Source organism: Aythya marila, assembly GCF_965140915.1.
Source record: "Aythya marila genome assembly, chromosome: 6".
In the NCBI taxonomy this organism is placed as follows: domain Eukaryota; kingdom Metazoa; phylum Chordata; class Aves; order Anseriformes; family Anatidae; genus Aythya; species Aythya marila.
Window position 1 is genome coordinate 23,441,727 of NC_139047.1, and position 26,466 is coordinate 23,468,192.

The 26,466-nt window shown below is 45.1% G+C and overlaps 1 protein-coding gene across 2 annotated transcripts in view; it reads left to right on the top strand.

The window, feature by feature from the left end:
• The window catches only part of SLC12A8 (solute carrier family 12 member 8), a 53,106-nt gene extending 28,802 nt beyond the window's left edge, over positions 1–24,304 (top strand). The window contains exons 7-14 of one of the 2 annotated variants that reach the window (XM_082763050.1): positions 6,368–6,455; positions 7,562–7,649; positions 11,083–11,229; positions 14,064–14,736; positions 15,570–15,667; positions 17,981–18,098; positions 20,485–20,545; positions 23,157–24,304. In XM_082763050.1, coding sequence (XP_082619176.1) covers positions 6,368–6,455; positions 7,562–7,649; positions 11,083–11,229; positions 14,064–14,736; positions 15,570–15,667; positions 17,981–18,098; positions 20,485–20,545; positions 23,157–23,322 — 1,439 coding nt within the window. In that variant the 3' untranslated portion in view covers positions 23,323–24,304. The remainder of the gene's footprint in view (positions 1–6,367; positions 6,456–7,561; positions 7,650–11,082; positions 11,230–14,063; positions 14,737–15,569; positions 15,668–17,980; positions 18,099–20,484; positions 20,546–23,156) is intronic. The other variant, XM_082763051.1, reaches the window with a different exon arrangement.
• The last annotated feature ends 2,162 nt before the right edge of the window (positions 24,305–26,466 follow it).

Below are 26,466 nucleotides of genomic sequence, written 5' to 3' on the forward strand. Positions count from 1 at the left end.
CACAGTCCTGTCTGGTTTGCTTGAACGTGCTCTGCTTTCTCTCATGTGGCCAGAAACTGTTTCTCAAGTCTGTGAGTTGATCTGATGGTATCACTCCTTTGTTGCCAAGGATTAGGCACTGATCTTGACCAGTGCTTCCAGGCCACAGGATACCAAGCCTTTTTAGTAGTGTCAATCATGATTTATCTTGTTCAATAAGCCTTGTGATTAGATTGTGCTGGACAGGTGGGAAGGGGACAGGAGGGCTTTTCCTCCAGCCTCGCAGCTTGGTTGGTGCTATCACTCAGGATGCTGACTCTCTGCACTGCCTGCTCAGCAGAACTCACGTTCATTAAGTTTAATTGGATGCTTTTGTGTTATTCCTTCCCTTAAATTAAGAGGAAGATCGATGTCCCCTCTCCACAGCTGGCACTCTGAAGTGGGAATGAAATAGCTATCAGTTGGAGTTACAATACCTTTTGTTGATGCTGGTTTTTAAGCTATAAAAAGTACTGATTATAAGCAGTTTCCATAGTGATGAATCCTTGGATTATAGGATGAATTTGCAGAGGATTAGCTCTAAGCAACTAGCTAAAAGTTGTTAGCAGAATTGCTGCAGTACAGAGAGACAAACTAAAAGGTTTTGTGAAACAGATGAGCTGGAGGAACAATCTGCTACCAGACAAAGTCAGGTATACCTAGAGCAGGATCTCAGATTTTCCTTTGAAATCCTCTCTCTCGATTTACCTGGTTGGCTGTTGCCTCCAGGTAGGCTTTCTCCTGGAAAAAGAGCCTGCATGAACTGTTGGCACCATGGAGAAGTTGGCTGCTGCCCTCTTCCTCATTGTTTTGTCTGGCCCACACGAGTCCCCCAGCCACAAAAAGAAACCTTCCTCATGAGCCCTACCACTGATGCAGGAAAATGGGTTTTTCCAGTTCTCTGATTACAGAAGAAGGAATAGTTATGACAAAGCAGAAAATTGTGATGGTTAACCATATTAAATGGTTCTCCATCACTGCTAATGCTTGGCTGCTAGGAAGAAGGCCAAAGCTAATAGATATAATTTATTTAAAGTCTTGACAGCCTGTTAATTTGTTAGTTAGTGGTAGTAACACCAGTAATACTGTTAAATATTCTCCCAAAATACAGTTTGGGCTGATGTGTAATTACTTTGGTTGCTGCAGAGCTTTTTCTTGTGTTCTTTTTAATTGCTTGGTTATTTAGAGGATTTAAATTGTTCTTTGGAGCAATGGTGCCATATAACACCACCATTGTTGCTGTTCATAGCGCTGCAGTGTTCAGGAACCTCGTGAAAGAAAACACAGTGCTGTGTTAGGTGCTCTACGTGGGAGAACTTGTGATCTGATTAAGAAAGATTAAAAAGGCAGGAGATGGGAGTCGTGACTTCTCTGCTCCAGATCACGGCTGGGATCCCAGTGCAACTTCAGAGGTACTGGGAGTAAAGCTCACATCTCCAAGAGCTGGTGCAATGCCTTATCTTGCATACTTACCTATGCTGGGGCTGCAGAGGGGACAGCAGCTTTTTCAGTGTCCAATGTGCTGCAGCACAGCTGCTTCCCATGGTGTTGTGGGCAAGAGGATGATGCTCCCTGCCTGGAGGCAGCCTCAGCCCCCCAGCAGGACAGGCTGTCTGCAAGGCTCCAGGTGACATGTCAGGGAGGGTTTGGGCAGTGGCATTAAGAGCAGACTAGATAGATGCAATGCAATCTCCAGGCCTCTCCTGCAGGGCAGAAAGAAAAGGAGCGGCAGGAATATGTGAGCGTTGCTGCCTGGCTACACCTCTGGTTTGTGTTCCTGCACCATCCCAAAGTGGTTTCCACATCTGTTGGGACTCCCTTGGTGATGGGGATGCATCAGCAGGAAAATCCTATGCACTAAGCAAGGTGCAACCAAAATTCAGGGAGAGTTTCAGCAGAACAATGTGCTGTTTGGGGGTTTCCTTTGAATGTTTGCTTTGGGTCAAAGTGATTTTTTCAATGTTGTGTTTACCTTTTATTAGTAAATGTTTTGTTTGCTTTTTTTTTTTTTTTAATTTCTAGCATATGCTAGTTTGCAATCTAAGATGCTGTTTTGGTTATTTTTTTTAAAGAATGTAGGAAATTGTGAAACAAGATGTTTAGGTCTTTCTGTGATGAAATGCTTCTCTTTGAAGTGAAACTATTTTGATGTCTTCAGGATAAGCTCTTTAGTCTTCCCTGGAAATTGTTATCTGAATTCAGCTGGTTTAAGTTTGGTCTCTGGGACGCTGAAAAGATACACGATGTCTATTTCCACCCAAAATAGCTCAAGAAACTATTGAAGAAGATGGCTCAGATTTGCTGGCTTAAATTGGAGACTAACACACTTGCTATGGAGGATGTGAATATACGTTATAGAGATGCTGTGTGTTAACCAGATGTTTTTCTGAGTGTTTGTAAACACCTTAATGTGCATGTTTTGCTGCTGTGTTGTGAAAGGCAGCTCAGCTACCTGTCTAAGCAGGGGGTTTTGTGGGAAAGGAGGCTCAGGAGCTGCCTGCCCACACCACGCATGCGGTTGCTCAGCAGCCACACAGCTGTCAGTGCAGCAACAAAATGAAGTTAAACATTGCTGTGGTGCAGCAAATGGTTTTCTTTTCTACTAAACCCCCAAGGTGTACCATTTAATGAAAGAAGTGTGTTGTCATGAGATGCGAGAAAGTAAGATGATGTTTGAAGTGGCGTTAGTGGAAAATGTAGTTGTACTGACACCAGTTCTGAAAAATCCCATACTTGGCACTCGCAAAATGACAGCATTTAGAAGATTTAGATTTAGAAGTTTTGAGCTAAGTTATCAGATGATGTAAACTGGCGCAACTCCACTGGAGCCTATGGAGGGGTGCCAGCTTACATCAGTGGAGAATTTGGCCCTTTAAAAAAAAAAAAAAAAAACTAGCTGCAATTCCTATCTCAGATTTTCCATTCTTCATCTCTTGGTGAAGGAAAAAAAAAAACAGAACACAACGCTTTTACGCTTTATAGTGAGTTTGCTGAAAAATGCCATGGGTGTTTGCAGGCAGTTGTATCTGCAGTTGTGAGCCATAGCTGGTAGAGCTGTGGGCCAGAGCTGGTGGAGCTGACGACTGCGTCTAACCTACAACGTAGGTGGTCCCCTCATGCACGTATCCACTGCCTGGATGACTCCCAGGACAGGATTATGCTGGGAATAGCAGCAATGTACAGACTGTCTCGGCCATAATTTCCTGGCTGAGCTGACCGTGTTTTCATGCTCCCTTGTCCAGAAGCTTTGTCATTATCTGCTGCTCTCTGAGATAATAGCCAGTGTGGAAAATCCAGCCTGCTATCTCGTTGGAACAGAGAGGTGGGTAATTTTCTCCATGGACAATCCGCAGATAGGATTGCTTGAGTTCAGACAGGATTGGCCGTTTCCTTGGGGGGTAGGTCTGTATCTGGAGAATGAAATGTCCCAGCTTCTTCACTTCATTGAATTTGTAGGGTTTTTTCTTCTCTTGAGTAGCTGAAGTCTCTGGAAACCCTGTTTTTGGCTACTTGCAAGGCAGACTGGTTTGCTGTTTGGCAGGGGGTGACCGAAGCTAGTGCAAGTGGAATCTGTTCGGTTCCTTTTGTCTTTTCACTGAAGAGTGTGGTCATTAGTCTGCTGCTCACAATGATCTACTCAGCACTGCTTCTTGGCAGCTGACACCCTGTCTGGAAAGTTACTTTTTGGTTGGTGGTGGCGGTGGAAAGGTGGCTTTCCACCAGGGCAGGGATCAATCATCAATCTCAAGGTCCCACTTATGTGGGTTCTGGAGGTCATCTTCTGGCTGCTCCTCAGTATGTGTGGGTCTGTGGGAGGGAGGCAACGAGGTGAACGGGGCTGTGCAGTCATCACTGTACGGGTGACTCACGTGGCTTCAACTTTTTTCGTATTTGGTCCAGAAAACGCCATTTTGGTGTTTCCCCAGTGCTTTGCTGAGCTAAGAGCTTGGATGAGGAAGAGGTGAGTCAAGCTCAAGCTGGAAGATAGAGAAGCGGTGCCAGATGTTTGGGAAACTTGGCCAAGAGGTACATTAGATAAACAGCTGTCCTTCTGACCACAGCTTGCTCCCTTTGGAAGAAAAATTCAGGGCATTCTGCGTTCTCTGCTTTGCCCTTGAAATGCAAAGTAGCTTGTCACCAAAGGGTGCTTTATAGATGCTCTATGTAGCCTGATATTTTTGACTGTTTCCATGGACTTCTGCCTTCCTAGCTTGTCTCACCTCCAGCTAAGGTCATTGTATAACTCGCAAAAAAGGAGCAGTGCTTGAGCAGCGCTTGGAAGCTTTATCCGGGGAAAAGCTCACCAGCTGATGGGCTTTTAGCAGCACTACTCAGATCTATGTCCATGGAGTAGTCTTCCAGGAGAAAATTAACAACTCGTTTTGATTTTTAAAGCCTTCAGTATGGTCCCAGGGATTCAAATCTGGTCTAAATCTGGAAGACAGCTCCTCTGGGAGCAGAGAAGTGCCAGGGGCCCGCAGGGGCTGAGAGCGGCTGCTGGGGCTCTGGCCCTGGGGTGGAGAGGATGACAGAGAGGAATGGCTGCTGGGTGGGCCTGGGATGATCAAGGGGAAGAGAAAAAAAAAAATAAAAGAAATAAAGCTCTGGATCTTTAGCTTGATGTGTTTGGCAACATGTGAGTGCCTTGTGCTCATTAGTGTGCTGTCCTCACAGCAGCATAGCGAGCAGAGGAAGTGTTATGATTCCTATTTAGCACAGATGGGGACATGGGGCTGTGAAAATGCACAGGAAAGCCTGGGATGGAGCAGGCAGTTGAGCCTCTGGTCCCTGATTAGCAACCAAGTGTTTGCTTCCCAGTGGCCATCAATCCGTGGCTGTGCAAGGTCTTTAGAGAAGACGCCCATTGGCTGAGCTGGGTTTGTCCCCTCTGCTGTGGGATGTGTTCCACGGCTCCTGTCCACCCTTTGCTGAGAAAATCCTCCCAAGCAGCAGTCAGTGTTTGACCTTTAATATGCAATTGTTAAATTGACCAGTCGTCCTGGCCTGGAGCTGCAGCCGCTTGCATTTGCAGCCTCAGAGGCTGACTTGATTGCTCCTGTGCCCGGTGAATGGCTGCTGGCGTTGGCAGCCAAGTGACAGCCCTACGTGCTCCCTGCTTTCTGTCTGCGAGTGCCATGCTGTTGGCATCCTCATCCTCATTGCTCTTTGTTACTGGTCTCGCCTGAGCTCCCAGCAGGGTCCTGTGGGTGCTGTGGACTGGCACTTAGCCCACGTGGCCTAGTGATGTTCATCCAACATCCAAGGGATGGGACAGAGGTGGGCAGGAATTAATATGTCAAGGAGGCTCAGCCTGCCTTCAGATTGTCCATATTCTCATCAGGAATCCAAACCATAGATTCTCTTTATAGCAGGTATCTGAAATATTCTAACAAATTTTGTGGGATAATTTGATGAGGAAAGGTGTGCTTTCTTGCCAAGTCTGTTGTGACTCCCTCTTCAAGTGTGAGTAAAGTCTCTTAACCCTTTTGTAGCTTGGGTTCCCAGCCTGAATGCAGAGATTTTAATCCTTTGCTCCATCCTGTTTCCTTTTCCTTTGTTGTCGGTTGCTAATTTGTTAGGCTTAGGTCTGTCCCTTGTCATACAGTACCCTGTACTCTGGCCTAAAATAACATCTCAGTACTTTATTCTTAGTTCTACCGTGTGCTTTCTGTGACGCTGGGACAATCGCTTACCCGCTCAGAGCTTCTATTCTCCTATCTGCAAAGCAGAGATAATGCCAGCCTCCCGGAGCCGTGAGCGATGCCTGCGACGCACAGCCCTTGGATGGAAGGTGCCACCTACGTGCAGAGCCTCTCATTCTGCCCTCTAAATACGCCTGTGAAAGCCATTAACAAGCACAAGCTGCTCTGCAATCGCGGCTGTCCCTTGTGAATGTGGGCACCTGTAATAGATCTGGTCTAAGCGGCAGGGTCTGGGCAGGGTAGGACAACCTGCTGAATGTCCTGCAGTGATGAACGGTGGCGTTTTTCTTTTCAACACTCAGATGGCACTGTTTTCCGCTATGGTTGCATTAAGATAAGATGGGTTTTGTTTGGATTTCTGCTTTTTCACCCCCCTCATTCTCCCCCAGCATTGTTCAAACTGGACAAAGGATTCTTTGTAGACATGTTAGCAGTAGCTCCTTTCTGTTAAAGACAAGAGCAGTTACTTACCAAGCAGTTGATGGGAGCCAGTAACCCTGTCCATGGCAGTGCAATGAAATGATATAGTTACTGTTCTGAAGTAATCGATTAAGTGACTGATTAAATTATATTGCATATTATAATATATGTCATGTATGCTATAACTTAAATTAACTCTAAATTGTATTTATGTCTACAAAACATAGGTGTGATGGCTGGGTTCAATATGAGTGGAGATCTCCAGAAGCCTGCTACCAACATCCCCCTAGGGTCTCTGGCTGCTATTGGCACCTCGTAAGTAATAGATTGGGGAGAATTTACTGTCTAGAGTCTGCCCTGGATGTGACCAACCCATTTCGTACTCCCATCAACCTTTTATTACTCAGCCATCTGGAAAATTAAAGTCTGGCTCTCATTCAAATCCTCATCCATTACCACCACCTACTCTGGCTGGGTTGGAGAGGAGATTCGTTAATGTGGATACAATCAGTCCTTCCTCATGCTTCAGCCTTCCTCTGCCGGATGGGATGTGTGTTGGTGCTAGAGCAGTTGTGCTGCTGCAGCCAGGCTGTTCCCAAGCAGCATGCAAAGTTCTGGAAGGCTTGGAGCACGTGGTTTTGTCACTTCTCGCAGCTGGTCTCAAAGCGCTCCCGTTGCAAAAGAGGAAAATGCATTTGTTATTATTAGAGAAAACGGTACCACGAGAGGTAAAATGACCTGCCTGCCTGCAAGGCAAGGGGAGCACAGGTGCCCTGCATCCCTGGGAAAAGCTGTTTTCCAGGAGTAATAGGATGTTGTGTGTTTAAAAGAACTTCAGTAGGTTCCTGCCTGCTTTCATAGCCAACTAAACTACTTTTAAAATATTACATATATTTGCATACCCAGGTTCAGATGGAAAAGAGGGACCTTCTGAATTTAGTGGGATTCTTGCTGAAAACTGGTGCTCATTTTCTTTTGAGTCAGGGGATTCACATCTCTGCTGTCCAGACTTTGCAGACAGTCTAGCTTATCCCTTCAACTGAGTACTGGAAAAGCCAGAGATACCGAGGAGGATCATGGCTGAGGCAGTAAATTTGGCACATTCAACGCTGCCACCAGATGAGGGGACCTGCATACGGGCAGGATGAGGTTATTCCCTCTGTGTGCACATCAAGAGTGCAGGTTTCCTCACCTCAGGGTACCATGCCATCACTCTGTGTCTCTCCCCACTGCACTGCAGTGGGCAAGTGATATGTGTGGGTGTTACGCCGAGCCTCGAGGCTGCCGTGCAGGAGCAGCCAGGACAGAGTGGCTGAAGACCCAGTTTACAGCTTCTTGGCCTTCTTCTGGCTCTGCTGGTGGGCATGGTTCTCAGTGGTCATGTCTGGTTGGTGAAAATAGTTTGTTTTTGTTGCTTGCAGGTGGTTTCTGTACATGGTCTTTGTCTTCTTGCTGGGAGCCATTTGCACCCGCCAGTCCCTCCGCTACGACTTCATGATAGCAGAGAAGGTAACTTGTTCAACAGACTCAGTGTAGTGTTATATAACGGGGCTTTCAGATTTCCTTCAGCATTGTTGAACGCTTGAACTTTTCCCAAATCCTGAGCAATTTGGGTGCCCATCTCTCATTGATATTCAGGGGATTTTCCCATTGCAAATCCCAGCGTACAATTGATTTGAATAGCTTTGCATTCACCAGCATATCCGATAATGCTGAATCTTGGCGTAATCACCCGGCAATAGCTTGAAGAGCTAAAATATGCTAATGTTGTCCAGTGATAAATGCTGTATCTTATTCAACGTATCCTGTCTCATTGGTGAAAGCTCAGACCAAATTGAAATCTCTAAAGAGCTGCACTGCTTATCTTTACTAAGTCAAGCGAAGCTTACGTTTTCATATCGAGTGGACTGTAATTGCAGTGTGAGCAGTAAGATTATCGAACTTGAGATGTTCCACGTTGGTGTATATAAATGAAGGAGGGTTGTAGTGTTACAGGCAAGGAACGTTACCATTACAGGCCTTTGAAAAGAGAGTAAAGATTTTGTTGTGTTGCTGTCTTACTTTAAATTGGATATGTAAGAGCTAATTTTACAATATTCAGCATTACACAAAAGCATTGCCTTACAATATATAACTATTTTATAACTATTTTCTGTATAACTATTTTCCTAATTAATTGGAGATGTTTTCCATTGATTTAATTTATAATATGATTTTAATCTAAAATGTCAGTTTGAGACTCAGACTTCGTTTTCTCTCCAAGTAATTGTAGCCCTAGACTTCCTCCAGTCCCCAAAATAAGCTACAGGTTATTGGTGGGCTTCTATGACTTCCTGCTAAGGAAAAAAAAAAAAAAAAATCTGTTTCAGGGAACAAAAAGAATGAGTCTACGTTCTTTAAGGCAACGCCTTTGTTATGCAAATGAGACAGTTAATGGATGGAAAGTACAGTAATGAAATGGTACTTATAACTGAACCAGCTGAAGAGAGAGAGATTACTGAAGCTATGTTTTAATTTTAAAACCCTCTGTAGGGGAAAAAAAAAAAAAAAAAAAAAAAGAAAAATCTCCCAGTAAATGAATCCGGAGATATTTAGTTATGTTAAATAACAAACAAACAACAAAAAAGCAAAATCAGTTTTCTCTTCCCTTTTTATGGTACAATCCGTATACTCATGTGGTTTCTTTATATTTTATACAAGTTGCTTTATATTTTAATGACTGTGTGGACAGAGAGAAGGAGAGAGGGGTCATTATACATTGAGCATGCAAACTCCCCGTTTTCATCAGTCACAGGTGAATGAGTGTTTAGTTGCTTTTCTGCCTCACAATACTTGTTTGGCTTTTTAAACACAGAAATGAGATTCAGTAATTTCCCTTCTTAATGAGCCAGAAGTGCCAATTTCTTACGAAGTATTCATACTCTCTGTGCTTAAAACCAACAGCAAAACCTTTCATCAGCCTCAGTGAAAGGGACTCTTCCCCTCTAACCCTGATTTGAATGTCAAGTAGAACATTTAAATGCAAGCATTTTTGGCAGCTAAACTAATATATGATGTCTGCCACAATTGATTGTTTCGGTCAAGTATTTTTCAAACCAGGCCTGTACTGTAGGAGAGGGAAGGGAAGTTCTGCTCATAAGACTGCTGCGTCCAAGGTCTGTCCATTTGTCTGATGGAAGCTGATAGCTGCTAATCTTTCCCTCAAGTTTCTTCTGTCCCACAAGATAAAATTCCCAAGGCAAGTGGATTTTTGTGGTGAAAAGAAGTGTATATTTGAGTGGCAGGAGGTTGGTACGGTTCTGAAACACCACATTAATTTTACGTGCCTTCCCTGAGCAGCAAGTGTTTTTTTGTCTCTTTACCCAGTCTCCTTTTTGCCACATGCTGATTTCATAGATAAGAAAACGGCAGATGTATCTTCAATCATCTTAAGACATGTAAATTTGTCTAATTGCTACTAATAAAGCATATGCCATCAGACTTCAACAGCAGCAGATGCTCGGAGGATGCAGAAAATGGCAGCAGGTCCATTTAGATGTTATTTTCCATGAGGAGAAGGGCAGGAGTGGAGGTCATGCAGTGAGTGAAGGTTGAAGGACCTGCACTGGGTGCTGTCCTCTGGCACCATGTTGTGTGCACCTCCACCTCTGCTTGCAGCAGTTGACACTGGGGACCCACGCAGGGATACACCAGTCCTCACTCTTGTTTGACAGACCCTGAGAGCATGTTGTGTCCCCAAGGGGAGAGAAGGGATGCTTTCAACTCCATCTGTACTTGGCATTTCCCCTTCAGCTTGCCTCTTCCTGCAGTCTGATGAAGGCTGATGTCAGCTTAGGGCTCCCCCAGGAGATGGCTGCTCCCCCTCCCATCCCTCTGCTTGTTTGACATTTGTAGGAACTTCCTGCACTCAGACCTGTGTCAGACTGAGCTGAGATCAAGGAGCGTGTTCAAAAATCATTTGGAAACATCTGGCAAACATGGTGAAAACACATCTTCCCGTGGAAAAATGAGCTAAAAACCTGTTATTAGCAAACCAAGAGAACAACCCTGAAGTCTCTGTATAGACAACTTGTATTTTGGCCTGTAGAAGTTGCCCATAACTACAGGGTTCATGAGGACCTCCCTTTGCTCTCCTTGAGAAAGGTCAGAGCTATCAGGCTTCAGCTGAACTTTGCAGTCTGTAGGTGCTGGTGGCCGTGCCCAGCTCACAGCTTGCTGCTGCAGCACCGCCAGGTTTCCACCCCTGCAGGAGGTGCTACGCAGTCGCACTGGCAGCTCGAGGTGATGCTCAATACAAACTGGTAATAAAACCAGCCTTGGAGCACTGTGGCTTTAAAGAGTTTGAAGTTTCACGTTGGCTGAAGGAAATTCTTTACTCATTGAAGACAGGAAAATAAGGTCATTGTATTATATCCCTTGGAGCATATTTTTTTTAAGATGCCATTTGTTTAAGTGGCAAGTTTGGTTTGGTTTTACTGCAGATTTTCTTTCAGGATTGGTTTTCCCCTCTGGGACACAGGGGTTTGTCTTCCTGTTTTGGATGGTTGGAAGCCTGGGTAGCTTTTCCTGTACGATGTGCTCTGTATATAAGCGATCTCTCCTGAAATAAACTCACTTCCAGTTACTTAAGTGGAATCTAATAGCTGCTGCTTTGCTGCAATTGCTCCTAGTGACAAAGAATTTCTTGGATATGAGCTTGTCAAATGGCTCTGTTGGTACAGGATGTTTGGTATTAACTTACTTCTATGGGGTAATTTTCCCGTATTAATTGCTTGTACATTATACCACAGACCAGTTAAATTGCTGCTTTCCCAGGGCTCGCTCAGTTCATCATGCAATGTTACAAAATGCAGGGGGTTTCTGAAAATACATGTGTTTAAAATCACTCACAGGTCTTCAAAGAATGAAGTAATGAACTTTGCATCCCCTCTGCTTCCTCCAGGTATCCTTGGTGGGTTTCTTGTTTTTGCTAGGGCTGTACATCTCGTCCCTGGCCTCCTGCATGGGAGGGCTCTACGGAGCGCCCAGAATCCTGCAGTGCATCGCCCAGGAGAACGTGGTCCCCATGCTCGCCTTTCTTGGACGCGGGGTTAGTGATCCTTCTCTGAAATTACTGTCAAAACCCAACCTGAGGGAAAACTGTTGATATGAGGAGGCAGTATTTCTGTGTGTCTGTGGGGCAGGATGGGATCTGTGCACCCCATCTCAGCCATGCCCTGCCCCAGAGCTGTCAGTCCTGTCGCTGTACCAGGACAGCCCTTCCTTGGCTGTGGGACCTCCTCCTTTTGGTCCCTTTCTTTTGAGATGTCTCCAGGAAAACAGCCACTTATGATACAATTTGCCTGTCATTTGTTTTTTGCGAACACCTGATCTAAGCCCATGCCAGTCCTAATCGTGACCAAGGTACTTAGCACTTCTGTGCCCACCCTTTCAGAGCAGAGGCCTGAAGCTTTTGTCTAACCACTCTGGTCAGATGGATGCTAGCTGCCTCTTTATCTTTTTGTTCTTTTCTTCTTCTTTCCTTCACTTTCTCTTTGAAATCTTCCTACCTTCTTTGGTGACCTCAGAGCTGAGTACAGTGCTAGTCCCAGTGCAGTGGATTCAGTTTGTGCATGCTGGAGAAGAGGACACTTCTTTATAGGGTGAGATGCCTTTTGGGCTCAATAAAAGTAATAAGAGAGTAGATTTGAAAGGTTAATTTAGGGGGCTGCTAAGCTTTAGATATACTTTGAAACAAAGCCTTGCTTTGAATATGACAAGAGGCTTTTTCCTTGTCTCAGTCACTAATCCTCATTCACATGAGTTATTCCCCTGAGAACAGTCAAAGTCCCAGTCACTAAGGATTGTGTAGTCTTGGGCTATATGTTTAGAACAAAGTATTTCTTATGGATTTCCCTTTTTCTAAACAGGGAGAAAAAAATTCCATTGCTCTAAATAACCTGCAGCATCTAACTGTCTGTACTGAGCAGCTGGGAAAATCTTAAGACGTTTTACTCCTTCAGAGCAGCTTATAAATACAGAAAAATATTTCACAATAGTAATATTTAAAATTGTTTTATAAGCATGATTATCTCCTCTGTCATTTTATATTTCTCAAAGCAATTCTTGAAACTGAAAGTCAAGATGATAGTCATAAATATAGGAGAATCAGGAATGGTAAGAACAGCAAAAACTTCCAGCTACTGAGGATAGTTGTCAGGCAATCCCAGAACAGACTGTTCTCCATGTGGTGACGCTTGCCAAATTGTCAGTGATTTAGCCCTAGGACTGCAAAACTGATTCCCTTTCTTCTCTGATGGTTTTCTGTCTTTCTGTAATACTTTCTGCTCTGAACTCTGTCTAGGCAGAGTGCCACAGTGGAAGTGCTCAGAAAGAGGTGAGACGTTAAAGGCAGATCATTTTACCCGTTTCTTCTCTCTGCCACCTTGAAAAATGTCTAGATTTGGTTCATGGAGAGTTAAAAAACGTAATTTGCCCTTAACAATCTGTTCCACATCAGTTCTTCTTTTCCATGGTTTAGGAAAGTGTTATAGTCAACATAACCCCAGCTAATGTGAAGGACACTGTTGTTTTCTGTAGTGCTAAACCTAAGCCAGAGGCATCCTGAGATCGTACCATCTGTTCCCTATCTCACTAAGTCTTTCTAATACCTAAGATGTTTTCTGAGAACCGTGCTCGCTTATCCCTGAGACATATTTCTCATTTCATTGTGAAAAGGCGTAAGGTCCAGAACTGGTCCCCTTTTCTATTAATAAGTTGGAGGAAATAGAAATAGTTTCCATTTGAGCTGTGTGTTTATTGAAGAAGCACATGCAGTAAATGAAAATGTAGAATGGAAAATGTTCCCCGTCTTGTGCTGGTGTTGGTGCGAGGGGGCTGTAAGAGCACCTTCCCAGCCCATTGCTGAAGTGCATCCCTCAGCTGCTATGCTGCTGGCAGAACTCCGTGTTGTGCCAAGATAACTCAAAGCATTTCCTTTTGATCCTTTTCAGAACTGAAGCTTGTTCTTAAGGGACATTGTCATGGTTTCAATTTCTACCTGTCTTTAGAAAGTCCTTGGAGGTGAGGAGTACAGGACAAACCCTGATCGCAAAAGGGCCTTGGCAGGGGCTCTGATGGACACTTAGCATCATTTCATCTGATTCTAGCAATGACTGAGAAAGGGCATATTAGACCTAGGGTTAAAATTTGTGAGCAGATGGCTGTCTCCCCACTTCCTGATGTGCTTTGCTTCGTCTCTCTCTCTCTCGTAGTCTCGCTAGCCTAACCCTGCCCCAAAGGAGAAGAACAAGCTAAGTTTCTTCTGGTTGCCTGCCTTCCTGACTGATGCCTGGCATTGCTGGTGCCCCCAGTGTCCTTTAGCTGCTAAACCTTTCTGCTGCTTTCCTCCTGGTGCTGGGCTGATGCAGCTTTCGTAGAAGAAAGGAGAAAATGCCAAGTACAGAGTCTCAGCAGATCATGGATTTAGCTCAGCCTTGAGTCAGGGTAGGGCCTGAAGCTACTGATAGAAAAATGGCACAAAAATACAGAAATTAGAAACGAACAGTTAACTCTAATTAACATATTTTGTTGCCAGAACACAGCCCAGACTTCCCATAGGCCCCACGTGTCTCTCTGAAAGTCTATTACTGTTGCAATGCCATACTCTGAGATACAGAGGAGAGTTGATGAGTTTTTCCAAGGCAAAGATTGAGTGAGGATCAGAGGTGAGGTGGGAACTCAGCAGCTTTTGGCTTCCAGTCTGTTCTTTAATTTATTAAGCCAATGGGCCTCTGCTTGTGTGCATAGGGGTGTGCATTTCATGACTATGCATGTACCTGCAGACTGCTGGGGTAACCATTCTTTACAGCTAAGCCACCAGAGACCCACACGGCAAAGTTCATGAGTATTAATTTAAATATGTTTCTTTTATTTATGTAATAGAAAGGACCCAACAGGACTCCAGTGGCTGCAATTTGCTTAACAAGTCTCATCACCATGGCTTTTGTCTTCATTGGGCAAGTGAACGTTCTTGCTCCGATAGTGACCATCAACTTCATGTTGACATACATTGCTGTTGACTATTCCTACTTCTCGATCTCCTTGTGCTACGATGATCAGCAAAAAGCTGGCAAGACACAAGTGGAAAACACTAAGCCTCCAAACTCTTCCCAGCCTTTGATTTTCAACAAGCCCTCCAGCCATGCATCAGATGGAGTAATTCAAAGCAGATCGAATGGCACCTTGCTGGAATTCACAAAAGACATGGACCAGCTTTTTAAACCATTTCGTAATGAGCCAAGTGCTAGCAAAAAAGGAGCTGAGAGTTTAACCCAAAAGGTCAAACAGAAAAAGGTGAAGAAGCCAGCCAAGCAGACATTACAAGACAGCTTCCTTCTGGATCTCGATCATGATGCTCCTCCAGCTCAGTGTGGCTGGGATGAGACTGCAGAGTCCCACCACGAAAGCTGGCAGGACCTCGCTGAGCAGGGCCACCAGCTGGAGGTGGGTCCGTGCTGGTCGCCTGCTGCGGACACCCAGGGGACACCTGAGCTGCTGGAGCAGGGGGAGCAGCTCCGTAGCCAGGCACCGGTGATCTGCAGCCAAAAGGTGGAAGGTGAGTGTGTAGGAGATGGGCATCTCCATGCTCACAGGGAATTATCTACAGTCTTAGTCCTCCTGGTGCTTTGCTGGAGGCAGGCGAGAAACTAGCTTTATAGGGGGCTGTCATTCAGTGATTCATAGCAATAATATCTTTTATTACAGGTGAGGGTAGAGTTCATCGTAATGAATCACAGGAGAAGTTCCAATGTAATTTCCCATGGAAGATTAATCACAGGAAAGCAGGCAGGACTCTATGTAGTGTAGGGCTGTTTACTGCATACTCATTATTCTACAAATGGGATCTTAACACCGTACATTAAAAACATTTTGAGTGTTATCTTGGGCCTTATTTCACCATGATGTGGAGTAGGAGGGATGGAGCCTTGAGAGTCTAAAACTCTGGCTGTGGAAATGAGATGATCCCCATGCTGCAGGTGGAGGCTGTAATTTGTCATCCACAGCTAGGAATCTGAATTTATTTCGTTGGCAATATGGGTGTTTTGCCACAGAGGTTGTTGTCTCAGATCTATCAGCGTTAGTCAATTAAGCTTCATAAACGCATGTGAGGGAGAAAAGAATTTTAGTTTCTTTTACAAACATGGAAACTGTGCCTCAGTTTCCATCGCAGGCAATGACATTTGTGAGGCCTAAAGATAGACTCAGTACCAAAGTTGTAATTTTTTTTTTCTTGATCATCTTTTCTGCTTTCATTTTAGAAATTTTGGTTAAACTGTGCCATACTCAACTGTCACCTAGAATTTCTGGTTTGTTTTTTGGCAAAGTGGAAAGAGACCAATTCTTCAGCTCATTTTTAACATTTTTTTTTTCTTTCCTTTTCTCCTCTAGAACCATCTGTAAGGCAACAAAATCTAGAACTGGGAATTCAGCAAATTCCAGAATCATTCTACTCCAGATTCTGCAATCACTGGGTTTCCTTTGCTGGTGTAAGTAATTTTCTTTTATTTTGAGCACTGGTTTATCACTGCTGAAAATGGAAGGAAATTCATCACTTAGTGTAAATACACTCCAGTACTTTCAAATGGCTTTTGTTTCTGGTATCCCAGGAGGTCACCTGAACTAAATACTTAAGAGACCATAGACCCAGAGGTTCAAATTAAGAGAAAGGTAGATGACATTATTTAAAACAACAACAGCAATAAATAGTCGAACTCCAACATCTTAGGACTTTTCTAGAGTTAAATGTACATGGCTTGCTGTGAAAAAGTCACTGTGTCCATCTTTTCACTATGAACCAAAGAACCTGCTTTTGCTTGCCATGGAATGGATTGAGACATCAGCTTCAAAGATGTGTTATTTTTATTTATGAAACAGCTTCTGCAAGCTCAGGGTGGGGTTTCAGCAGCACTGAACTCCTGATCAGAGCTGCCTGGCTGTGAAATTCCACGTTTTGAGGGAGGAAAGCAGAGCATTCCTCTAGCATGTTACTTTAAAAATAAATGACTTTTAAATTGCTTGTTCCTGAAGCCACGGAAGAGTTTAGGACATTTAAATTCTTCTTGGGAAGACGGATTAATGGGCAGATAACAGGAAAAGGGTCAGATGTGGATAATGAGTGAACCATCTGGCTTTGCTGCATGGATTGGGATTTAATAGCTGTACATAAAACATAACAAACACCCTTGAACAACATACTGAACCCTTCTAATTTAATCCTCAGAGTTTGACACCTACTTTTCAGATTTGATGCTCTGGCTGCCAGCAGCCAACTACTGGGAAAAGGTCTTGCCAGAACCTGGCGCAGTGGGTGGGATGGATGCTGGAGGCTCCTCTCTAGCGATGACATCTCTAGGAGGTTGCACGCTAATGCTTTCTCTGGGCTCAGTAACTAACAGGGCCCCCAAGTGTTTGTTATCGTGGGGTTCAGAGTGGTCAGCTCTGCCTTCGTGGGGGAATTGGCTTAAAGAGATGACTGATGTGCTCATTAAAGCAGATTTGGTTTCCTGTTAATAATCAGACTTGAGAGGAGTTTGCAACAGAGCTGAGAAGAGATCAACACAAAGTAAAATCACTGAAATAAAATCAGATGCACTTATTCATCCAAGCTCCTTTCCCCTCTGCCTCATCTTCAGGCTTCACCAGCCATGTCAGCCGTGACTGCTTTAGCTCTTACGTGCTGTCTCTTGCTGTGTCTAGCCTGATCTGTGAAGATGCTGCTTCTGCCCCTACTCATATGCCCCTTGAGCCATTTCTACGAGCTGGTGAGGCTCCAGATACAGCTTCATGCTCCCAAATAGTGACCTGTTGGCTGCTGCAGCTTGGAGCTCCCTGTGGGCTAGCCAACACTTCCATGACCTACAGCTGGTGTATGTTTGAGTAGCCTGAGCAAAAACTCTGCCTCTAGGACCCGAGGTAGCTCACTAAAAGCTACCTGCACGCTGCTGAAGGTGACAGTGCAAGCCTGTGCTGTCCCTCATTTATGAGTGAGACCAAATGAAGCTCTGTATAGCATGGGGAACTCCTTGCTGAGAAACCTCAGCCATGCCATACCCAAATCTTTTCTGATAATACTGGATAGAAATGCTTTATGTGTGGCCAAAAGCCACTCGTGATGGAGTGCTCTGGAAGCAGGAGATGATGTGGTTCCTTCAGGGACCTGCACCACAGCCCTCAGCTGCTGATGCCCGTAAGGTCCATCCACCCATGGTTGTGGCTGCTGTCGGTCCTCCCATGGGCAGGGTGCAGGCTGTGCAGTAGATCTCGTGCAAGGAGAACCTTGGCTCTGTCCCCATTATGGGGTGTTATTAAGAGGAAGACACCTCAACAGAAACACTCAGCAGGGTAAACCTGAGTGCATCCCAGGTCTAGGCGATGCACATCTCTTACACAGTACTCCCAAGAGGGCCTGAGAAAGATGGAGATGCAGAGATTCCGTCATAGCACTAGTTCTACATGAATTTGAAACACAAGGTTCAGTATTTCTAGCAGTAAATAAATAAAAATGCAGTTACTGATGCTTTCGTAACAGCTTGAGAACCCTAGCACTGCCTCACTTATTAACAAGGTTTTATTGGGGTTGTAAACCATGCTCAGATTGCAAGATTCAAGAATAAATTTCTGAAACCATGTGAAGCTGTGTGTGAAGGTGGGTAGTCCTCCTCGGGCATGTGCTGCCAGCTCTCCCATGGGCCAGAGCAAGAGATGATCAGAGCTTCTCTGGACTTTGCAGAACAGCTGTCAGATTGACAGCAGTATGCTACCTCGCTCTGGAGCAACCCTAAACCTTGTCTTTTCAACAGGCAATCGTGTCCCTCATCATAATGTTTGTCATTCAGTGGATCTACACCCTTGTCAGCCTGGGAGCAGCAGTTATTCTGTATTTCTACATTGGCCAAGTGAGTCCAGGACTCCCCCTGGGTGAGTAATTTTTTTCTGTATTATTAAATCTGCTTAAAAATTCATTAAGCTTTAATTTAACTTAATTAGGAATTGAGATGCTTGTGTTTAATATGCAGGTGGCACAGTGAGTGATGAGATTTAATTTCTTTGGTAGTTTCAATGCATTTTATGTCTGGCTCTTTAATATCTGATTCCAACTGTAACTAGCATTAGCCTGATAGTTTGCACATTGCGCTTGCTTTTCGACTGTACTGTACTTTAAATGGCAAAAGCAGGTTCTGAGACTTAACAGGGATGGCAGATTGCAAACGTATCGTGGCAATGAGAAAAATCTGTTTTAAAAAATCTGTTGTAAATACATTTTAATAAATTTAATTAATCGGTCTAAAACCACCTGAGAAAACTTTAATGAAAACGGGAATTATGACAAGTATCTCATTAAATCTCAGCATTCGTAACTGCAAAAACAAGAGAGCCTTTTGATTCCAGATCTAAACAGGTTGAATATGTTAGGAACGTAATCTGGGAAAATACTCTTAGGCAAAGGGCTTTAAAAAGGTCTGTGCATGTGATGGGCTTAAACAAGTTCAAAATTAAATATTGAAGCATGTTGAAAAAGCAGCTCATAATTGCATAGTCCTTGGCACGGAGGCAGGAGAGGTTTGCGTTGGTCTGCTTCTGAAGGGAGAGGGTGATACACACACAGTAGGTGCCTGCTCACGTCCATATGCATACATATATATGTAGGGGTATAATGCGTACGTACCTGCATGCATGGATGTGCAATGTTTTGTTTGGCACCTGGCTGAGAGAAGTCAAAAAACCTGAGTTTGTGTCTTTTAAACAATGCAGAGGTAGCCACCTGTGTTTATTTAGATAAAAGGTTATTTGGCATTCAGTGAGTAGACACCAGATTTCAGAAACCCGTGCTGTGAGAAAGCAAAAATGAGTAGTCGTTCAGGAACTATCAATGTATCACTCACCAATCTTTCTACTACAGCTGGTTTCTTTTTTTATTTATCTGTATGGGGTGGAAAAGAGTTGCTGTGAGCAATCTGAGCTAGCACAAGCTATCCCTGCTCTCGGCAGGGAAGTTGGACCAGATGATCTTTACAAGTTCCTTCCAACCCACACCGTTCTGTGACTCTGTGAATTAGTTCTTCCTACTTGCAGCTTTGTATCTTTGGAAATACATAAATTTTACTTTAACAAACTTTTTGTACTGCCCCCAAATACTGAACAAAACACAAGTAGTGTCTTCAGGCCTTAGGGTTTTCTTTGCCTTTGTTTACTCACTGTTACATCTTTGTTATTTTCTTTTTAAATATTTCCAAAAATGACTCTAAAAATAATTTCTCAGTGTGTAGAGGATTATGGAAAGTGATTTGAGAAATGACAGCATAATTAAACATTTTTGTCCTGGTTTGTTTTGCACTTGTGTTCCCATGCATGCTGTAAAAAAGCACATGGCAAAGAAGTTAAAAATGAACACACAAAGTTCAGCCTGATTTTTATTTGGTTGTGAGTGAAAATGATTTTTGCAGTCGCACCACATCAAATGACCCATTTTGTTCTTCAAAAGACTGCATGACCATTCTATACAGAGAAGTTGTGGGACACTGTCTTGAGAGATGCTCTGAAGTAAGGACTAGATGAAAACCTCAGGAGCGGTGGCTCTGCCACAGGAATGCTCCATGATTTTGATGGGTCCCTCCTCCTCTCTCTTTCCCTCCAACAGCCTAAAAAAAATCCAGCAGTTGTTTCTGGGTCTCTGCTCTCCTCCCTAAAAAAAAAAAAAAAAAATCCAGCACTTGTTTCTGGGTCTCTGCTCTCTTCCCTATCCCTCACCACAGACTTCGGGGGCTGCTTTTGCTGCCAGCTCCAGAACGTATCTGCCCCTGCAGTTAGCCAGTGCAGGAAATTAATTCTAAAAAAAAAATCCCAAAATAAACCTTGGTGTTGATCAAATAAGTTAAACCAGCTCTCTGTGGGGACAGCCAAGATGGAGCAGTGAGACCACGGCCACCGTGGCTTAGGTCAGCTGAGCAGCTCGTTCAGTCTCCCCATCCCTGCAGTGGGAATGGTCTTTGCAGCCTAAGGAGGAGAAGGTGCTGCAGCTGGTATCTTTGCTTTGGCCATCACTTTGCTGGTATTTTAACAAGCTGTCAGTCTGGGAAGGAATAGCTGTTCTCCATATGAACTTTGGGTTAGATTCTCAGCAATCATTTAAAAGCCACAGCGAGTGGGAAGACTTCAGAATTGTTCTCACAGTTGCTAAATCTTTGTGTACTGAAAGCTAGTAACAAACATGTCAGTTTGGGATTTTATGCAAAAAAAATAAATGGTGAAATGCTATTATGAGGGAATTAGCAACATACTGACTTTTCATGTCTTTTCTCTGTAGGAGCAGCAGCGAATTTCAGTTTGTTCAGCTGGATTAAGTCAGCTTTGATCACCTCATGCAGGTTGGTACCAGTCACTTGGCAGAGATTGAGGCAGTGCTCCTTGTTCCCACTAATGTGCATGGGAAGAGTTGACCTGCTTCTTACCTCAAGCAGTCTGTCTGGCCCTTCCTGAAGTTCTTAGTTAAAGGCAAACAGGGCTGTTGGCTTCAGTTAGTCCAGTGCTGATGTATCCCAGTGGCTGAAGCTTTCTTGATCTTACTCTCCAAACCCCAAAGGTCTGTGCTCAACCTTGGAGGAACAGCTTGAACCCAAAAACACAGTAGTAAATGAGGAGTGGGAGACTCCAGCTCTTCCACCCATGGCAGGTGGTGAACTGCTGTGGTGGTGGAACAGGTACACAGGTGCCAGCTGGGCTGGAGTGACAGAGGGGAGATTTGGGGGGAAGCAGCAATAGCTGCAGAGGCAAATACAATAAACAAGGTCTTCAATGAAGGAACCATTCAGTATCGAGTTTGTATGGGATTGCAGCAGAAAATACATGTATCTTGGTGTTTTCCTTCTCAGAAGGCCTCAGAGCTTTAATTTGGTTGGATACTAACTGTTTTTGTTAATTTTTGATCCTATTAATTATTAATTCTGTCATGTTTGGGTTTCCTATGGGTGGTAATGACCATCTCTGCTGCTGTACAGAGCAGTGGGATTTGGGGTTCCTAATCTGTTTGGCTGTTTTACTGTTGCAATGGGGGAGCACTGTAGTAAAGATCACATAACATGAGCTGCCAGGCATTAGGTGTGCAAATTTGGTGGCTTCTTTAAAGTAAATGAAGGTCCAGGCACTTAAGCGTGTTGGCACATGTGTATGCCTGTCTTGCCAGCTCCTGTCTCTGCCCACTGTCCCTATAACATGGCTACATGCCTTTGGTGGCAGAGGTGGCTCAGGAGAGTGGCCAGAGGTGATGGGACCTCTCTTAGATCCCCATGAAAGGTCCATGGCACGGCTGAGAATAGACATGTCAGGTCTCCTGCATCACCATCCATAGCTGCCTCTACCAGATCAGTGGATTTCCCCAGGTGTGGGGCTGCCCTGAACACCCACCTGTCCTGCAAACCTCTTTTGCTGTGAATAGCTTCGTTTATGCAGCTGCTGCTGCCTCTCATGGCAGTTGCGTAAAGCCACACACTTCTCTGTTAGCGGGATGGGAGCCCAAGTCAGACAAGCAACACAGAACAGGAGGAGCGAGGGGGTGTCAAGGGTGTGCACTGTGCTTTGTGCGTGTCTCATTTGGAATAAGGGGTTGCCCCCTCCTTTCTCCCTCTCACTCACCATGTCTGCTGCACTCCTAACACGAGCCAAAGCCAGGGGTGAAGAGGTGAGGAGGAGAACAGGGCACACGGGGCTGTGCTGGAAGCGCTGCCAGAATTACTCATTGCAGGGTGAGTCAGACCCCGCTGCTTTGTGTCCCAGGCATTTAGCTGTCCTGTTCCGCCTCGGTGTACAGCCGCATCCACTGCCTGTAATTTTGCCGTGCTGCAGCTATGATGGAGCAGTTTTTCCTCCTGGTTGTCCCTCGGCACTTCGCAACCCTGCCTGTTGTCAGATGCTCCCTGTGGGAGGCTGGTTAACTTCACGGACAGCTGCCGTATGTGGCTGGGAGTAAGAAAGATGAAGCTAGCCCTTCCGGAGAGGCAGCCCTTGTGCTCCTTGTGGGCAGAGGTGTCATTGGTGCCGGGCGTTTTGCCCTGCAGGTTATCTGGCTGGCACAGGCCTCAGCGCTTTGATCAGTGCAATCGATGAGGAGAGGCTCTGTCAGGGAAGATGGAGTGAGGAACTGGCAGCAGCCCAAGACGGAGACCGATCTTTCTTCTCTCCCCCTAAGACTGCAATCTCTGAGCCAGCCAGCTTTGTAACCTCGTCCTAATGCCAGGGATCCTGCTTATGCTGGTATGGACACAATTTTGGCTCTGCTTGTGGGCCGGGTGGGTTGTTTTGAAGCCCACCTTTGCTAAGCTGCAAGAAATTGCATTGAAATCACTTGCACATTTTTTCTCAGCCACAATTTCTTGAAATCCAAGCAAGACACATTAATGAATTTGAGGTAAAGAAGTCACTGCATTAGAGTGCAAGAGCACTGAAAGCAACCAAGGATCCTTGGCACCTCAAAGAGGGCTGAGTCAGTGTTATAAGGTCCTCCAGTTTCGATTTGCAGGTGTGCAGTAAGGTTTTCTTAAAGTTGGCCTCTGGGAAAAAGAAACTGCAGGGAAGTCTCCTCTTATATTTAAAAGAGGAAAAGAGTTTCCTGCCTACATGGTCTCAAAAGTAATTGAAATGTACACGAAAGCTTAGGAAACTATAAGAAGGATATTTTTCATTAGCAATAGTTCGTGCTCCTTCTTTTCCTGCACCGTCTGGAAACTGGCAGAGCCAACGTTTGGAGCAATTCCAAAGAGGAAATGTATTTGCTAAGAAAATGTATATTTTCCAATGTTTATGAGGGAGGAGGTTGAAGTATAGTTTTTGCATGCCTTCTAGGAAACTGTTTGCAGATTAACTCTCTGCCTTTCGAGGGCAATGCAGCCCCTTCTCCAAGCGCCCTGCCGCGGGTGCATTTTTCCTTGGCACAGCCGGGCGCGTGGCTGCTAACGGGTCGTGCCTCTGCTTCTGTGTTTGCAGGAGAAGGCCATCTCCAAAGGAGCAGATCGTTGTGACACCGGCCTTTGCGACAGTTGGCATGGAGACCACGCAGCTCACCGAGGAGAACGCAGACTTTGCCTCTCGAGACCGCTATCACCAGTCCTCCCTTATCAGCAGAGAAGAGTTTGTGAATCAGTTTCAGTAAAGGGGGAGGACAGAAAAAATACCGAGTTGTCGCTTCTGAAAGGGCTGATAAGTGCTAGCCCCTGCCACAGGGCCTTGTGAAATACTTGAATGTATATGGAAAGGATGTGAATAGTTATTTACATATTCAAGGCTTGTTTGTTTATGCAAACTACAGCATGCCCAGGTTTCAAACCGTATCCAAAAGGGAGGGGGATAAAACCAACACGCAAATGAAAGGGCCGATCCAGTGAAGTGATGAGTTACTGAGAATGATATAATCCTTTAAAAAAAATCAATTATAAGCACTACTGAGCTCTGAAAACTGCTGCTGCTGTAAGAGCTAACAACACCCGATTTCAGATGTCCTCTGGGGGAGCAGGGCAGCAGTGTGCATTGTATTTGCAAGCAGTGACCTCAGATGCAGGAGCCGAGTGCCCGGTCCCAGCTGTGCCACCGATGGATGCGACCTTCCAGGTCAATTCACTTCTCCTCCCGGCGTGAATTTGCCTGCTTGTGATACAGCAATTTTCTACCTCAGTGTTTCAATTACCAAGGTCTTAGAAAGTACTTTAAGGCATTAGACAATAGGCCAGAACCAGTGGCAAGTGCAAGAGGATTATGAAATATATTCGTAACTGGAATCGAACCTGCGCGTTTCTATGCAGTAATGCAGTATAATGAACTCTTCTCTACTGTGAAACCACGAAGTGATGCCTTAGCATCTTTTCATAGTGGCTTCCCACATCCTTTCTGAAACAAGAACCAAGACGTAAAATCAAAGCTATCTCCAAATACAGCATCTCTTGGATAAAAGGAGAGATGATTCAGAAGTGCCTTAACAAAATGCATTTTGCTAATTCTGCTTCAAGCTCATCCTGTGCTGAGCTTTATAGATGTATGCACCTAAGTAAGAGGGGGAAATCGCTGCCTCTCCCTTCCTGTAATCTCTGATCATTTCAGCCATTAAATTATTTATTTCTTCTGTGCAATAAAAAACTTGAGACAGCAGAAATGCCTCTCTGTGCTAGCTGTGGGCGTGTTCAGTGCCTCTGAGCACCGGGGCTGTTCAGGGCTGTGCCCCAATGTTGGGCACCCTCTGTCCCACCACGTGGTCTGATCTGCTGTGGCTTTGGCTCTCCAGGTTTCTTAGAAGGACCAAGGGAGACTTTCAGCTGACATGAGAAAGAGAGCAATTCTGCAACGCTGCAGAAAGCATATTCATTTTCCTAGGTTGCAGGTATTTCATTAAATATCTGTAACCTTGTCTTTACTATGTCAATAGAAGCAAGCAGAAAACAGGGGCCAATGCTGAACTACCTCATATCATTCTCTGTTGGGAGTTGTCCTGTCAGGATTTCTTGCTGTCGTTTTGTGTTGGATTTCCAAATGGTGTGGATCTGCTGTTTGGATGTGCTGAAGCTTCCCCCAGGTCCTCTGGGGCCACCTGCGTGCTCAGGAGGGCCCTTCCTGTGCTCACAGCATCAGGACACATCTTGCAGTGCTGAATTAAGAGGAAAAAATGAATAGCAAAGGCACAGGGCTGAGTTTGGGGATGTCTGTGCTGGTACACGGTAGGCAGAATTACACGGATTCTTCTCTGAAGACAAATCTGAGAAACTTTGCTGGTGCTTTGCTCTTATCAGTTCAAAGCGTGGCAAGATAACAGTCAATTTTTATTGTCAGCTATTAAGATCAAATTAACTTATCTTTGACCTTGGCAGTTGCTGCTGTTGTGCAAGCTTTTAGACTCTGCTTGGAGCTGATCCACCTCTCTGACAAGCCGCATGGTGCTGTGCTGTCTCCTGCTAGAGTTTGATACACGACCGCAGCACCAGGGCTGTGAGCCCTCAGGTTTCAAAGAGAGCCCCTGTGTGAGCACTGTGGGGTGCCTGCCCTCCCCAGCATGAGCTTTCCCAGCCCTGCAGCCTCAGGAGCACAGCTTAAACTCAAGGAAACCCCAGAGCCCAGCATGAAGTGATTAATGAGTGGAAATCCCTGTGTTAACCTCGTTAGCTCCCACACAATTTAGTTCCCTTCTTAAAGCCAGGCAGCACTCAGGGGATCCTGGGGAGGGAAGAGAGCAGGTACTGTGCTCACCAGACCCCACAGGGGAGCCATGCTTCCTGCTCTTCCCCAAAACCAGCAATACAAACAGCTCCTCCCTTTGACTACCAGGATTTTGGCCAGCTCTCTCAGGACAGTGCTCACAGCTTTGCTTGTGGCCACAGCCCTGTGAGTGCTCCAGGTACAGCAAAACACCTTTTGCCTGGGTTTTCTGGGCTTTGGGCTCCACGTGCTGCTTCTGGAGAAGCTTTCCCCAAAGCATCCACCCCTCCTGGCATCACCAGCACGGCAGGTACCAGATCCTGCACTGTGATGTAAGGCTGGCATTTGGTCTTTTCCTCCCATCAGGCCTGCAAGAGGAGTGTATCGTGTGGGGCTGGTTTCCTCACCACCGCTGTGTGTTGTAAGTAGAGCAACTTTCCTTTTCAGTGCTCAAGAAGGGGTGTGCTCATCTTTCTCAGGGCATTACCTTTGATGTAGTTAACAGTGACGGTGGAGGGAAGGCTTGTTTCAGGAGCCACCACCTCCGAAGGGATGGGGACAATGGTGTTAGGAGCAGTCTGACCTACTTCCTCATGCATCCTGTGCTTTTGAAAAGCCAATGCCAGTCAAAAATCAAGCCTGTGCTTTATTTTCTTCCCAACCACTGACTTAATCCTGACAAGGCCTGTGGTTTGGGGTACCCTAATCAACCTCAGAGCAACTGTATTTGAAGTTTCTGGCTGCCCCCCCCTTCTGTAACCCCACAGACTCATCCACTTCTGAGGCTGGATGAGTTCAGACCCCACTGGCATGCAGGTCTTTGTGTATCAAGGAAGCTTCTCTAGGAAGAGAGGAAGACTAATAGCATTGCAGATCATCGGGGTGCATTGTCAAAAACGTCTGTAGCTTTTGTAGCACTCTAAAAATGCATGAAATTAGGGATAGCAATTTGTCAGCTTAACATTTAGTGGTTGAAGGGAAGTAATGTGGGTGTCAATTCCTGCTGTGAGTGGGAAGTGTTCCTTCTGCCCACCTGGGAGCCAAACTGTGGCTCTGGCTGCTGCAGCTTTAGTGAACACTCAGCATCCCTGAAGGTCAGCTTGGGGCCCAGCACTGA